Below are 15684 nucleotides of genomic sequence, written 5' to 3'. Positions count from 1 at the left end.
TAACGGGTAAGGAACTGGTCTTCCAACCTGAATGTCACAGGTTTGATTCTTGGGTAGGACACTGCCGTGGCACCCTTGAGCAAAGTATTTAACCTCCATTGCTTCAGTGTATATCCAGCTGTATAATTGGATGTAAATGCTACCGTATACAGAAAAGCTGTGTACGTTGCTCTGGATAAGAGCATCTGCTGAATGCCTGTAATATTATATGTAATGCATTCATATCATCTGGAGCAGAGTTGTGCTGGTTTTCCTGTTATTGCCTTTGAAATTTTGTCATTGTAGCATCTTTCTATTTGGAAGCACACATATCACCTTGCCTGTAGGGTGCAATACGGTTTTACTGGTATCTGTTTAATATGAGTCTCTACTCTAGTTATATATATATATATATATATATATATATATATAAGCTCCATAATGATCTATAACAAAGACATTTTTTTCTTAACTTGTCTCTGTACTCCACAATTTAACAATTTAACAATTCACGTGTGGTTAAAGTACAGATTCTCAGCTTTTATTGCTATTACTATGTATACTTTTATACATTTTGTTTTCACCATCTAAAAAATATATCCCTTCTTATAAATAATAAAGCTTGGGACAAATGGCATCTAATTAGTCAGGTGTGTTCAATTGCTTCCAGAAGTGCAGGTATAAGAGAACTTTCAGTATCTACAGTGAGCACCATAATTCATTGGTCAGTGACATAGCTTTTGTTATTTTGGTTCTGTACTCTAGTACTTTGAGTTTGAAAGGATACATTGACAATGAAGTTGAAGTGCAGACTGTCAGCTTTAATTTGAGGGTATTTTCATCCATTCACCTTTTGTACATGGTCCCCCCATTTTAAGGTACTACAAGTATTTGTTGAATTGGCTTCACAGATGTGTTTCGTTAGGCAGGTGTATTCATTTGTGTCGTTAGTGAATGCAGAAGAGAGCTGTTGATGTCTAGTCTTGATTCTAGACTTTGCAATTGCCTTTGGAGATTGTTGTTGGGATGTGACAACATGAGGAAGACAGCAGTGTCGATGCAAATTAAGCTGGCCGTCATAAGGCTCAGAAATGAAAATCAACCAATCAGGAACATTGCAAAAACCCTGGGCGTGCCCAAGTCAACAGTTTGGTTCATCATTAACAAGAAAAAAATGACTGGTGAACTCAATTATGTCAAAAGACCACTGTAGTGGATGACCGGAGAACACTATCTATGGTGAAGAAAACCCCCCTGACAACAGCCCAACAGATCAAAACACTCTCCAGGATGGAGGTGTAGATGTGTCAAAGCCTATTATACATAGAAGACTACACCAGCAGGACTACAGAGGGTACACTACCAGATGCAAACCACCGATAAGCCTGAAGAACAGAAAGGCGAGATTACAGTTTGCTAAAAAGCACCTAAAAGAGCCCCAAGATTTCTGGAACAAAGTCTTGTTGACAGATGAGACAAAGATTAACATTTACCAGAGTGATGGAAAGAGGAAAGTGTGGAGAAAAAAGGAAATGCCCATGATCCAAAGCATACCACCTCATCCGTGAAACATGGTGGAGGGGGTGTTATGGCTTGGGCCTGTATGGCTGCCAGTGGAACGGGCTCACTTGTCTTCATCGATGATGTGACTGCAGACAGAAGTAGAACAATGAATTCTGATGTCTACAGAAACATTTTATCTGCTCAGATAAAACCAAATGCCTCCAAACTCATTGGATGGCACTTCACTTTTCACATGCAGCATAGGTCCTGTAACCTGTGGCTTTGGATAGAAGTGTCTGCTAAATAAATGTAATGTAATGTAGTGTAAGCTATGTCTTTTCTCTGCTGAAAGGTCGCCTCACCACAGTAAGACAACAACGCCATTGATGGCTATAGAAGTGAAACTGATGTGGCTGTCACAGGGCTCTTCCAGATCCCACAGTTCCAGTACATTTCCTGTTTATTTAGTGAGAATTGATGGTTTTTTTGACAAATAGAATTTACTTCATTGCATGCTTCCAACTGTTTTAGCTGGTAAAATCTCTCGCACACTTGCAGTGTAGGCCCCACAGTTGCTAGTTTGAACCTTGATCTTGATTATACAATCAGCCAACTATGAGGAGTCAACAACTTTCATACTTCAGTTATATTAAAAAGCGAGAAAAAGCTTCTCTGTTAGTTTGAATATAAGCAGCAGGGCACTGGGTAACAATAGCAGTGCTGTGAGATAACAGATAATCATGGCTGCCTCTCAAAAACGCATTACTGTCAAAACAGCAACGATTAAAAAGCAGCTATAACCAACACTTGGTCTTAGAACTTGTACATTGTACCATTTACAGAAAGGTGAAATCAATAACTAAAATTTAAAGATGAAAGTTTCAGGTGTGGAGGATAATTCATCTCAGAATTAAATCTGAAATAGAAAAAGGATTTTTTTTTGTGGTCTTAGGAATTAAAATTTCTCTTTCACACTGCTTAGAATAAAAAGGGAGCAGCTTGGTTCTTAATTTTCCAAAAAATCAAGACACCCACAATATTGATTGATTTGACACATGGCCACTATGGAACTCTTTGCATTCTTAAAATGTCTTGCTGCAGCCAACCATTGGTCAGCCTCAGTACCAATCACATACACACATCACTACATGTTCTCATACTCAACCAATCACATACACACATCACTACATGTTCTCATACTCAACATATCACATACAGACCTCACAAATAGAGCACCTTTTTAAACCTACAGTCAGACCTCTCCAGTGCTGCTCATTGCCCATGCTGCTTTTGCATGCTCCACTTGCTGCTTCTCACAGAAATGCTGGCCACCCTCCATCACCCAGCTTACACCTGTTGATTGGATCTGCTTCTAGGTACTTGGGGGGCGGGGGCGGGGGTTGACATTCCTCCTGTTAGTGGGGGAGGTGTATCGTGCTCCCTGTCTAATAGGTTAGTGCACGCTGGTACATGCACAGAAGTACCTAAAGCAGATGCATTCAGCGCCAAACCAAAAATAATTACATTTCATATTCATTAAAATATGTTTTATAAATGTGTGAGTTATAATGATTGAAATCTAATTAACTGCAAAATGATTAATATTGTGATTGTGCATTCACTCAATCCCCTAATTCCATAGAAAAACTCAATAAAACAACCAGCAGAGATTTATTATACACTCCGCACTGTTGTGTTTACAAGCACCAATCACACACAACAGTAGATCACAGAGTATACCTGTTCTAACTCAACAACACAAACCTAATAACCACAGCATCGTACAAAGTAAAGGTTTTACACCTAAAGCACAATATTGTGAAGAACTTATTTAAAGTCATTGCACCCATTTTAAATGAATTTCTGCATTTTTCTAAGAGGCCCGAAGAGACCACAACTACATGCAGGCACTGCATTTGTTTCAGCTGTTTCACTGCTGTGCCTGTTGCATTTCCTCTTTGCAAAGGGTTGTGGAAACTGAGGTGAACGAAAACGTCCTCGTGGTTTCTAGTGCGACATTTGCACAGTATTAGTAATCAGGATGAAGCTGGACACCATGTTCTTTCTGCTTTCTAAGTAGAAGAATTTTAATAATGCAATTTCAAGCAATAATTATCTGGTAACATATGAATTATGATTACAATGCATAATACGTATAGTATGTGAGTCATAAACAGCTATGTTGTGGAAAATCTGAATAAATGTATAATTCCTGTTATGGGCAGAAGTCTTGCTGAGTATTATTGTGACTGCTAATCTGTAAATTTGACTGGACAATATTTTGAAAGTGGCATAGTTCTTCACAATTAACTTTATGAAAACATGCAACACATACTTTCAAACGTGTGACTGTCTCTTGTGTCTGAACAATCGCACTTCAATAATCGCTGAACTGGTGTGAGCTTATAAAGTTACCATACTGCATGAAAGATAGAGTGAGTGAAAATAACATACTATCAAGAACATTTAGCTACTGAAAAATTGGACAACATTATACAGCATTACAAAAAAAAAGGATCAGAGTTTTCAATGTGAAAATACACTCAGAAAAAAGGGTTCAAAAAGGGTCTTCAGTGTCTCCATGGAGGGCCCTGACTAGTTCAAGGGTTCTTTGTCAGGCAAAAATGGTTCAATCTGGGAGCTTTCACATTTTTCACACAAACCATAGAGGGTTCCATAAAAACTAAAAATGGTTCCCCTATGAAGACAAGCCAATGAACCGTTTTTACTGAGAGTGTAATAAAATAATTTTATACTAACTTTCATTCACACTGGATCAGACATTGCAATTTACTTTTCTTTCTCCCTGTTTCAGATGCCACAGCATTGGTGGTTTTTGGTGAACACAAAGGTATAGATATTAAGTTCCTAAGATCTATATTTTGACAGGGACATAATTACCATGCATTTGATTTGTGGAACATGCACAGCAATTATAAACCAGAATTCATAAAGATCATGACAACTTTCCAAAACCCATTCTTTCTGACAAACTCAAAGGTGTTTAGGATACATATAGGGAAAATTAACATTTCGGAAATGTAATGTAGTTCATTTAAATTTAAATTTAAAAGCTGAATGCATATTTTTCATCGATACAATGTATCAAACTGAACTTTGCATTGTAAAACTGTTTGATTTTGTTTTTTATAACTGTTTCAGCTGCACAGTCAGGTCCTGCTGTTCATCTGACTGCTAATCCTCCATGGCCAGATGTGTTCCCAGGGAAGACAATTACTCTCACCTGTCAGGTTATTGAATCTGAGGGATGGACCTTTGTGTGGATGAGATACAGTCAGGGGGGTCAAACACAACTTCCAGCCTCCAGTAGTAACGGCTCTGTGTCTGTGTTTGTCCTGATCGCTGTGAGTGAGAGACAGAGCGGAATGTATCAGTGTGAAGCTGTAAAAGGAAATGAGCGAGCTTTCAGTAACATCCATACCATAACAGTCTCTGGTGAGTAGTGTAATTGAAAATTGCTCCCCTCAAATAGTGGTTCTTTTTTTGCTTCAACAAATGATAAGAAATAGAACTTTTAAACAACATCTCTTCAATGATTTCCATTTCAGCTGATCGTCCTCAGGCTGTCATAGTCACAGATCCTCCAGCCTCAGTGATGTTCACAGGAGAAGCTGTTAGCTTAGCTTGTGACATCAGGAAAGGGTCTGGCTGGAGATATTCATGGAGCAGAAACACCCAGAAAAGAGTAGAGAGCCTGTATGCCCGCAGTACTGAAAGCCAACAAAAGCACATCCTGCACTCTGTAAGAGAGTCAGACAGTGGAGAGTACCTGTGTCAGGGTGAACGAGGACCAAACCCTGTACTCCAATCTTTCACAGGAACGATTGTGTTAAATGTGTCTGGTGAGTTTTGGAGGTTTTCTTCCGTCCTTACCTGTATGATATTCTATGTGATGAAGACTGTTAATGTTCATGAATGCTAAGCAATGACACTGAACACATGCTTTTTCTTTATCAGGTAAAAAGCCAAGGTCTGTTATTACCCAGAATCCCCCCAGTGGAGAAATTTACACAGGAGAGAGAGTCACCCTGAGCTGTGGGTTTGGGGGAGATCCTGCTGGCTGGGAGTATCTCTGGTACAAAGACACACTGAGACACACTGGGCCCAACACTGACAGCAGCAGGACTGATGGGTCCAGTTTCACCATCAGCTCTGCTGCTCTGGCCCACAGTGGAGAGTACCGCTGCAGAGCTGCAAGAGGAAGAAAACCTTTTTACTCAGACTACAGTGATCCTCTCACTTTAGAAATATCTGGTGAGAATTATTATAACAATTTATTACACTAGTAGAATATGGCTTTTATTTATTTATTAATAATTTACTAAAATTATGAGGAGCGTTTCATGATACGTTCAGTTTATAACTAAAAATTGTATTGATTTACAGTATTACCTCAAACACATCTGACCGTGCAGTCTGGATGGACAGAGGTCTTCCCCAGTGAAACAGTGACTCTGAGGTGTGTAATTCAGGGCAGCTCTGCAGGGTGGATGTATAAATGGTACAGAGATGGACAGGAGCTTCCTGTAGACAAGGCTAACTCCAGCAGTGTAAATGGAGACACACACAATCCTCTCTGCTGATCAGTCACATTCTGGACTGTACACCTGCAGAGGAGAACTTACAAGGAGAGCATCTGTATACTCTCTGATTAGCAGCTCTGTTAATTTGAGTGTTCAAGGTAAATATGTCTTATTTTCTTTCAGCAGTGTTTACAATGAGAACAGTTCAGTCCACAGTCAGCAGACCTGTTAATCTGAATCTGATACGTAATTGTGAAAAGTTTTATGTAGACAGTACAACATTCATATTGTGTTTATTTTTCTTGATACAGTATATAAAACAGCTGTTTGTACCCGAGAGGGGGATAAGAAGAGGAATACTCTACTTCAGTACTGTCTCTGCCTGTCACAATGTTACTTCTTATTTACTTTGTGGATATCTAAAGCTGAATAAAAAAGTCTGCACTCCACACTAGTGGACTGGACTTCAGAACTCACTCGTTGTGACTTGAAAGAATTGAGGAAATATTGGGTAGCATTGCTTTGGAATACATCTTATTTAATTTCGGTGAGGCAAGATATATTGTTTGTTGTACCGTAACTTGGCGTCATTTTGATATCAATAATTTTAATGGCAGTGTGACAATACGGGTGGTGGGACCCAGGCGCAGAGTGGGGGAAAAAAAACACGAAACTCAAAAAGGGAAAATTAACAAAGATTTTACTAACACAAAAAAGGCAAACACAAACAGGGAACAGGCAAGGCCACAAAGGGCAAAACAACAAACTCAAAACATATCAAATGAAACAGAAAACAAGAGGAACTCACAAACATGGGTAGGGCGGAACACGGTCAGGGCAGAACACAGGCAGGCAGAGCACAAGGGCATTACAAACAAACACTTCTCAGGAACAAACACAAACAGGTAAAAAACGCAGGCAGGTACAAAGCACAAGGGAAGGTCAAACAAAACACAAGTCAGGAACAAGGTACAGGCAGGTACGTACGGTTTGCAACATACAGAATTTGGGAACAAACACAAGCAGGGCAGAACACGGGAAGGCAGAGCACAAGGGAAGGTCAAACAAAACACAGTCAGGCACAAAATACAAGCAGGTACATACAGTTTGCAACATCGGAAACAAACACAAGGAACCAGCACCCGAGTCAAGGGAACAGAGAGCTTAAATAGACAGGGGTAACAAGACAGGTGAACTCAAAAAACAATCAAACCAGAAGGAGGGGATAAGACACAGGTGGGAACAATGATGGGATAACGAGAAAATGAAACAATCATACAATTAACAGGAGGGGAGCAGGACACAAAACAGAAGTGCCGCCATCTGGCGGCCCAACAGGGGAAACACAGACAGGAAAACAGGACCATGACAGTACCCCCCCCCCCCCAAGGGACGGCTCCTGACGTCCCAGGAGGCCGACCCGGGGAGGGAGTCAACAGAGGGTGGGGGCTAGAGACAGGACTCAGACAGGAACAGGGACTGGACACAGAACTGGGGTAGGAACAGGACTGGACTGGACAGGACAAGACTCAGGGCTGGACTGGACAGGACAGGAACAAGACAAGAACAAGACTCGGGGCTGGACTGGGCAGGACAGGAACAAAACAAGAACAAGACTCGGGGCTGGAGGGGAACTCGGGGCTGGAGGGGAACTCGGGGCTGGAAACAGGACTGGACAGGAACAGGACTGGACACAGGACTCAGGGCAGAAACAGGACTGGACAGGAACAGGACGGGACTCAGGACTGGAACGGGACACAGGACTCGGGACTGGACTCAGACGGGGGAGCAGGACTCGGGACTGGACTCGGACGGGGGAACAGGACTCGGGACTGGACTCGGACGGGGGAACAGGACGCAGGACTCGGGACTGGACTAGGACGGGGGAACAGGTCTCGGGACTGGACTCGGACGGGGGAACAGGACTCGGGACTGGACTCGGACGGGGGAACGGGACTCGGGACTGGACTCGGACGGGGGAACAGGCACAGGAACAGAAGCCGGACGGGGTCCGGGCACAGGGATGGAACAGGACTGGAATCAAGACAGACATGGACATGAACTCAGACAGGGAAAACAGGACAGGACTAGACAGGGTTGGGATAGAGTAGACAGGGACAAGAATGGACAAGACAAGGCAGAATGAGACTGGGCACAAGGAACTGGACCCAAACACTGAACTGACCAACACACAGACACAGGAACTAACTGGACTCAAAAAACAGACACGGACTGGACTTACACACAGACAAGGAACGGACTGACGGAGACAGGACACAGAACTGAACGCGGACAGAACACTAAACAGAAACCAGACTCAACATAGACACCTGACTCAGACACCAGACTCAGAGACTAGACTGGACAAAAAACACGGAACGGACAGACACGGACCTATGAAAACGACAGGGAGACTTAATGGGACAGACAGAGTGACAAGCAGGCGGGGAGGCTCACGGCTAGACTAACAGACACACAAAGGGACAGACAGACAGGGAAGGAGAGGGGTGAACTATGACACACAAACTGACAAATGGGCAGACATGACAAAAAACATGTAGACTGACACACCGACAGACAGGCAGACAGGCGGGAGAACACATTAGCCGTCGAGCTGACGGCCTGGGGAGCAGACAGACAGGCCAACATACTGGCTGACAAACAGGTGGGCAGACAGGCAGACAAACAGGCAGGCAGACAAATAGACACGGGGGCCGGGGAACACACAGACACACGGTTGGGAACACTGGGTGGCGTGGGAACATTAGGTGGAGTGCGGACTCTGGGGGGAGGACGGACACTGGGGGGAGGGCGAACACTAGGGGGAGCGAGAACACTAGGGGGAAAACGGACACTGGGGGGCGTGAGAACACTAGGGGAAGCACGAACGCCAGGGGAAGCACGAACGCCAGGGGGCAAGGTGTGGACACTAGGGGGAGCGAGAACACTAGGGAAAGAACGGACACTGGGGGGGCGCGAGAACACTAGGGGGAGCACGAACGCCAGGGGGAGCACGAACGCCAGGGGGAGCACGAACGCCAGGGGGCAAGGTGTGGACACTAGGGAGAGCAAGAACACTAGGGAAAGAACGGACACTGGGGGGCGCGAGAACACTAGGGGGAGCACGAACGCTAGGGGGAGAACGAACGCCAGGGGGAGCACGAACGCCAGGGGGAGCACGAACGCCAGGGGGCAAGGCAGGTGGCTTAGCCTGCGGGGCGGCCAGAGCAGTCTGTGGCGGCCCCTGCGGGACAACAGATGGGACCGTTGTCCTCTCCGGGGCTCTGGACGGCTCTGGAGGCCTCTCCGGAGCTCTGGACGGCTCCGGAGGCACCCCCGGGACTCGAGGCGGCTGCGAAGGCTCCCCTGGGGCTTGAGGCGGCTCCGGAGGCCCCCCCGGGGCTCGAGGCACAAGTAAAGCCCGAAACTTGGGTGTAGCAGGCGGCCTCCGCGGAAGGGTCAGAGCAGGCGGGGCCTCCGGGGCTGGAGGCGGCTCTGGGGGCCTCTCCGGCGCTCGAGGCGGCTCTGGGGGCCTCTCCGGGGCTCGAGACGGCTCTGGGGGCCTCTCCGGGGCTCGAGGCGGCTCTGGGGGCCTCTCCGGGGCTCGAGGCGGCTCTGGGGGCCGCTCCGGGACTTGAGGCAGAGCAGGCCGTGATGGCCGCTCCGGGACTTGAGGCAGAGCAGGCCGTGAAGGCCGCTCCGGGACTTGAGGCAGAGCAGGCCGTGAAGGCCGCTCCGGGACTTGAGGCAGAGCAGGCCGTGATGGCCGCTCCGGGACTCGAGGCAGAGCAGGCCGTGAAGGCCCCTCCGGCACTCGGGGCAGAGCAGGCCGTGAAGGCCCCTCCGGCACTCGGGGCAGGGCAGGCCGTGAAGGCCCCTCCGGCACTCGGGGCAGAGCAGGCCGTGAAGGCCCCTCTGGCACTCGGGGCAGAGCAGGCCGTGAAGGCCCCTCCGGCACTCGGGGCAGAGCAGGCCGTGAAGGCCCCTCCGGCACTCGGGGCAGAGCAGGCCGTGAAGGTCCCTCCGGCACTCGGGGCAGAGCAGGCCGTGAAGGTCCCTCCGGCACTCGGGGCAGAGCAGGCCGTGAAGGTCCCTCTGGGACTTGGGGTGGAGCAGGCCGAGGGCCCTGCCATCTGGGCTGGGCAGGGGACAGGAGCACAGACCACAGCTGTAGGGAACCCGGCTGGGCAGCCGGACGGGACCGGCGGGACCCCCGCGGGCCGGACCCTGGGAAGATCGCAAGCCGAGACCCCTCAAAAGGGTCAGGATCCGCCGGCTGATCAGCTGGAGGTCTGGCCGACCGGGAGGCAGCCCGACCACGGCGCCTACGCGACCGCCCGCCCCGGGCACTGGGAGGTTCAAGCTCTCACCACCCCGATGGCATTTTAAACAAAAAAAAAAAAAACCAAAAAAAAAAAAAAAAACCTCTGCTGGGTCCCAAACAGGCTGGTTCCTTCTGTGACAATACGGGTGCTGGGACCCAGGCGCAGAGTGGGGGAAAAAAAACACGAAACTCAAAAAGGGAAAATTAACAAAGATTTTACTAACACAAAAAAGGCAAACACAAACAGGGAACAGGCAAGACCACAAAGGGCAAAACAACAAACTCAAAACATATCAAATGAAACAGAAAACAAGAGGAACTCACAAACATGGGTAGGGCGGAACACGGTCAGGGCAGAACACAGGCAGGCAGAACACAAGGGCATTACAAACAAACACTTCTCAGGAACAAACACAAACAGGTAAAAAACGCAGGCAGGTACAAAGCACAAGGGAAGGTCAAACAAAACACAAGTCAGGAACAAGGTACAGGCAGGTACGTACGGTTTGCAACATACAGAATTTGGGAACAAACACAAGCAGGGCAGAACACGGGAAGGCAGAGCACAAGGGAAGGTCAAACAAAACACAGTCAGGCACAAAATACAAGCAGGTACATACAGTTTGCAACATCGGAAACAAACACAAGGAACCAGCACCCGAGTCAAGGGAACAGAGAGCTTAAATAGACAGGGGTAACAAGACACAGGTGAACTCAAAAAACAATCAAACCAGAAGGAGGGGATAAGACACAGGTGGGAACAATGATGGGATAACGAGAAAATGAAACAATCATACAATTAACAGGAGGGGAGCAGGACACAAAACAGAAGTGCCGCCATCTGGCGGCCCAACAGGGGAAACACAGACAGGAAAACAGGACCATGACAGTACCCCCCCCCCCCAAGGGACGGCTCCTGATGTCCCAGGAGGCCGACCCGGGGAGGGAGTCAACAGAGGGTGGGGGCTAGAGACAGGACTCAGACAGGAACAGGGACTGGACACAGAACTGGGGTAGGAACAGGACTGGACTGGACAGGACAAGACTCAGGGCTGGACTGGACAGGACAGGAACAAGACAAGAACAAGACTCGGGGCTGGACTGGGCAGGACAGGAACAAAACAAGAACAAGACTCGGGGCTGGAGGGGAACTCGGGGCTGGAGGGGAACTCGGGGCTGGAAACAGGACTGGACAGGAACAGGACTGGACACAGGACTCAGGGCAGAAACAGGACTGGACAGGAACAGGACGGGACTCAGGACTGGAACGGGACACAGGACTCGGGACTGGACTAGGACGGGGGAACAGGACTCGGGACTGGACTCGGACGGGGGAACAGGATTCGGGACTGGACTCGGACGGGGGAACGGGACTCGGGACTGGACTCGGACGGGGGAACAGGCACAGGAACAGAAGCCGGACGGGGTCCGGGCACAGGGATGGAACAGGACTGGAATCAAGACAGACATGGACATGAACTCAGACAGGGAAAACAGGACAGGACTAGACAGGGTTGGGATAGAGTAGACAGGGACAAGAATGGACAAGACAAGGCAGAATGAGACTGGGCACAAGGAACTGGACCCAAACACTGAACTGACCAACACACAGACACAGGAACTAACTGGACTCAAAAAACAGACACGGACTGGACTTACACACAGACAAGGAACGGACTGACGGAGACAGGACACAGAACTGAACGCGGACAGAACACTAAACAGAAACCAGACTCAACATAGACACCTGACTCAGACACCAGACTCAGAGACTAGACTGGACAAAAAACACGGAACGGACAGACACGGACCTATGAAAACGACAGGGAGACTTAATGGGACAGACAGAGTGACAAGCAGGCGGGGAGGCTCACGGCTAGACTAACAGACACACAAAGGGACAGACAGACAGGGAAGGAGAGGGGTGAACTATGACACACAAACTGACAAATGGGCAGACATGACAAAAAACATGTAGACTGACACACCGACAGACAGGCAGACAGGCGGGAGAACACATTAGCCGTCGAGCTGACGGCCTGGGGAGCAGACAGACAGGCCAACATACTGGCTGACAAACAGGTGGGCAGACAGGCAGACAAACAGGCAGGCAGACAAATAGACACGGGGGCCGGGGAACACACAGACACACGGTTGGGAACACTGGGTGGCGTGGGAACATTAGGTGGAGTGCGGACTCTGGGGGGAGGACGGACACTGGGGGGAGGGCGAACACTAGGGGGAGCGAGAACACTAGGGGGAAAACGGACACTGGGGGGCGTGAGAACACTAGGGGAAGCACGAACGCCAGGGGAAGCACGAACGCCAGGGGGCAAGGTGTGGACACTAGGGGGAGCGAGAACACTAGGGAAAGAACGGACACTGGGGGGCGCGAGAACACTAGGGGGAGCACGAACGCCAGGGGGAGCACGAACGCCAGGGGGAGCACGAACGCCAGGGGGCAAGGTGTGGACACTAGGGAGAGCAAGAACACTAGGGAAAGAACGGACACTGGGGGGCGCGAGAACACTAGGGGGAGCACGAACGCTAGGGGGAGAACGAACGCCAGGGGGAGCACGAACGCCAGGGGGAGCACGAACGCCAGGGGGAGCACGAACGCCAGGGGGCAAGGCAGGTGGCTTAGCCTGCGGGGCGGCCAGAGCAGTCTGTGGCGGCCCCTGCGGGACAACAGATGGGACCGTTGTCCTCTCCGGGGCTCTGGACGGCTCTGGAGGCCTCTCCGGAGCTCTGGACGGCTCCGGAGGCCCCCCCGGGACTCGAGGCGGCTGCGAAGGCTCCCCTGGGGCTTGAGGCGGCTCCGGAGGCCCCCCCGGGGCTCAAGGCACAAGTAAAGCCCGAAACTTGGGTGTAGCAGGCGGCCTCCGCGGAAGGGTCAGAGCAGGCGGGGCCTCCGGGGCTGGAGGCGGCTCTGGGGGCCTCTCCGGCGCTCGAGGCGGCTCTGGGGGCCTCTCCAGGGCTCGAGGCGGCTCTGGGGGCCTCTCCGGGGCTCGAGGCGGCTCTGGGGGCCTCTCCGGGGCTCGAGGCGGCTCTGGGGGCCGCTCCGGGACTTGAGGCAGAGCAGGCCGTGATGGCCGCTCCGGGACTTGAGGCAGAGCAGGCCGTGAAGGCCGCTCCGGGACTTGAGGCAGAGCAGGCCGTGATGGCCGCTCCGGGACTCGAGGCAGAGCAGGCCGTGAAGGCCCCTCCGGCACTCGGGGCAGAGCAGGCCGTGAAGGCCCCTCCGGCACTCGGGGCAGGGCAGGCCGTGAAGGCCCCTCCGGCACTCGGGGCAGAGCAGGCCGTGAAGGCCCCTCCGGCACTCGGGGCAGGGCAGGCCGTGAAGGCCCCTCCGGCACTCGGGGCAGAGCAGGCCGTGAAGGCCCCTCTGGCACTCGGGGCAGAGCAGGCCGTGAAGGCCCCTCCGGCACTCGGGGCAGAGCAGGCCGTGAAGGTCCCTCCGGCACTCGGGGCAAGCAGGCCGTGAAGGTCCCTCCGGCACTCGGGGCAGAGCAGGCCGTGAAGGTCCCTCCAGCACTCGGGGCAGAGCAGGCCGTGAAGGTCCCTCTGGGACTTGGGGTGGAGCAGGCCGAGGGCCCTGCCATCTGGGCTGGGCAGGGGACAGGAGCACAGACCACAGCTGTAGGGAACCCGGCTGGGCAGCCGGACGGGACCGGCGGGACCCCCGCGGGCCGGACCCTGGGAAGATCGCAAGCCGAGACCCCTCAAAAGGGTCAGGATCCGCCGGCTGATCAGCTGGAGGTCTGGCCGACCGGGAGGCAGCCCGACCACGGCGCCTACGCGACCGCCCGCCCCGGGCACTGGGAGGTTCAAGCTCTCACCACCCCGATGGCATTTTAAACCAAAAAAAAAAAAAAAAACCTCTGCTGGGTCCCAAACTGGCTGGTTCCTTCTGTGACAATACGGGTGCTGGGACCCAGGCGCAGAGTGGGGGAAAAAAAACACGAAACTCAAAAAGGGAAAATTAACAAAGATTTTACTAACACAAAAAAGGCAAACACAAACAGGGAACAGGCAAGGCCACAAAGGGCAAAACAACAAACTCAAAACATATCAAATGAAACAGAAAACAAGAGGAACTCACAAACATGGGTAGGGCGGAACACGGTCAGGGCAGAACACAGGCAGGCAGAGCACAAGGGCATTACAAACAAACACTTCTCAGGAACAAACACAAACAGGTAAAAAACGCAGGCAGGTACAAAGCACAAAGGAAGGTCAAACAAAACACAAGTCAGGAACAAGGTACAGGCAGGTACGTACGGTTTGCAACAGACAGAATTTGGGAACAAACACAAGCAGGGCAGAACACGGGAAGGCAGAGCACAAGGGAAGGTCAAACAAAACACAGTCAGGCACAAAATACAAGCAGGTACATACAGTTTGCAACATCGGAAACAAACACAAGGAACCAGCACCCGAGTCAAGGGAACAGAGAACTTAAATAGACAGGGGTAACAAGACACAGGTGAACTCAAAAAACAATCAAACCAGAAGGAGGGGATAAGACACAGGTGGGAACAATGATGGGATAACGAGACAATGAAACAATCATACAATTAACAGGAGGGGAGCAGGACACAAAACAGAAGTGCCGCCATCTGGCGGCCCAACAGGGGAAACACAGACAGGAAAACAGGACCATGACAGGCAGGCCTGGATTTTGGCAGTCTGAATGAATTAGTTATAGACGGTGTATGTCTTGTATGTGTGAATAACTTGGCATTTTTGTACATTGAAAACGTGTTTTTTATGAGATATCATTTCTTTTTGCAAAGCGTTTTATTATGAGAGTGAGAAATGTGAAGTGACCCTGTAAGAAATGGTTGTGGATTATGGCTATTCTTGTGTGAATTTGTAGTCTGATGAGCGTGTACCGTTTAGCAGTTTCGGTTTGCTATATATGTAAAACATTGGCTGTAACAAAGGGTGCAGTGGCATAAGTGTAAACGCATCAGAAACGCAGGTGAAATATGGCCAGTGTATGTAGCCCATTTACGGATTTGACGGCCATCCAACAAGCCTTGATTGACGACAGAATCAGCAAGCCCGTAGAATTAGAGCTCCCTAGGTCGCAACTTGTGTACCCTTCTGTCCTGCTCCGTTGTCTGTTATTTCGTGGAGATGCACTTTTAGTGTTTGTAAGGTTTATAAGGCATTTTGATAGGCTTATCTGCAGGTAGGAATCCTCTTCGCTGTTCTGCTAAGCTAGAACCGGAAAACCTGATAGTGGAGAATAGGAGCCGACGCATAGGTCCCAGCAGGCTTTGCATATGAGAAAATAACAACAGTGTGAGAGAAATGAGGAGAAATTAT

The 15684-nt window shown here is 49.8% G+C and overlaps 1 protein-coding gene across 1 annotated transcript in view; it reads left to right on the top strand.

Annotated features, from left to right (window-relative positions):
* Positions 1-4853: 4853 nt before the first annotated feature.
* The window catches only part of LOC118207254 (immunoglobulin superfamily member 1-like), a 124472-nt gene continuing 113641 nt past the window's right edge, over positions 4854-15684 (top strand). Inside the window, exon 1 of the mRNA XM_035380642.1 lies at positions 4854-4938. Coding sequence (XP_035236533.1) covers positions 4869-4938 — 70 coding nt within the window. The 5' untranslated portion in view covers positions 4854-4868. The remainder of the gene's footprint in view (positions 4939-15684) is intronic.

This window comes from Anguilla anguilla, chromosome 11, assembly GCF_013347855.1.
Source record: "Anguilla anguilla isolate fAngAng1 chromosome 11, fAngAng1.pri, whole genome shotgun sequence".
Taxonomy (NCBI): Eukaryota; Metazoa; Chordata; class Actinopteri; order Anguilliformes; family Anguillidae; genus Anguilla; species Anguilla anguilla.
This window is presented reverse-complemented; position numbering and strand designations above follow the sequence as displayed.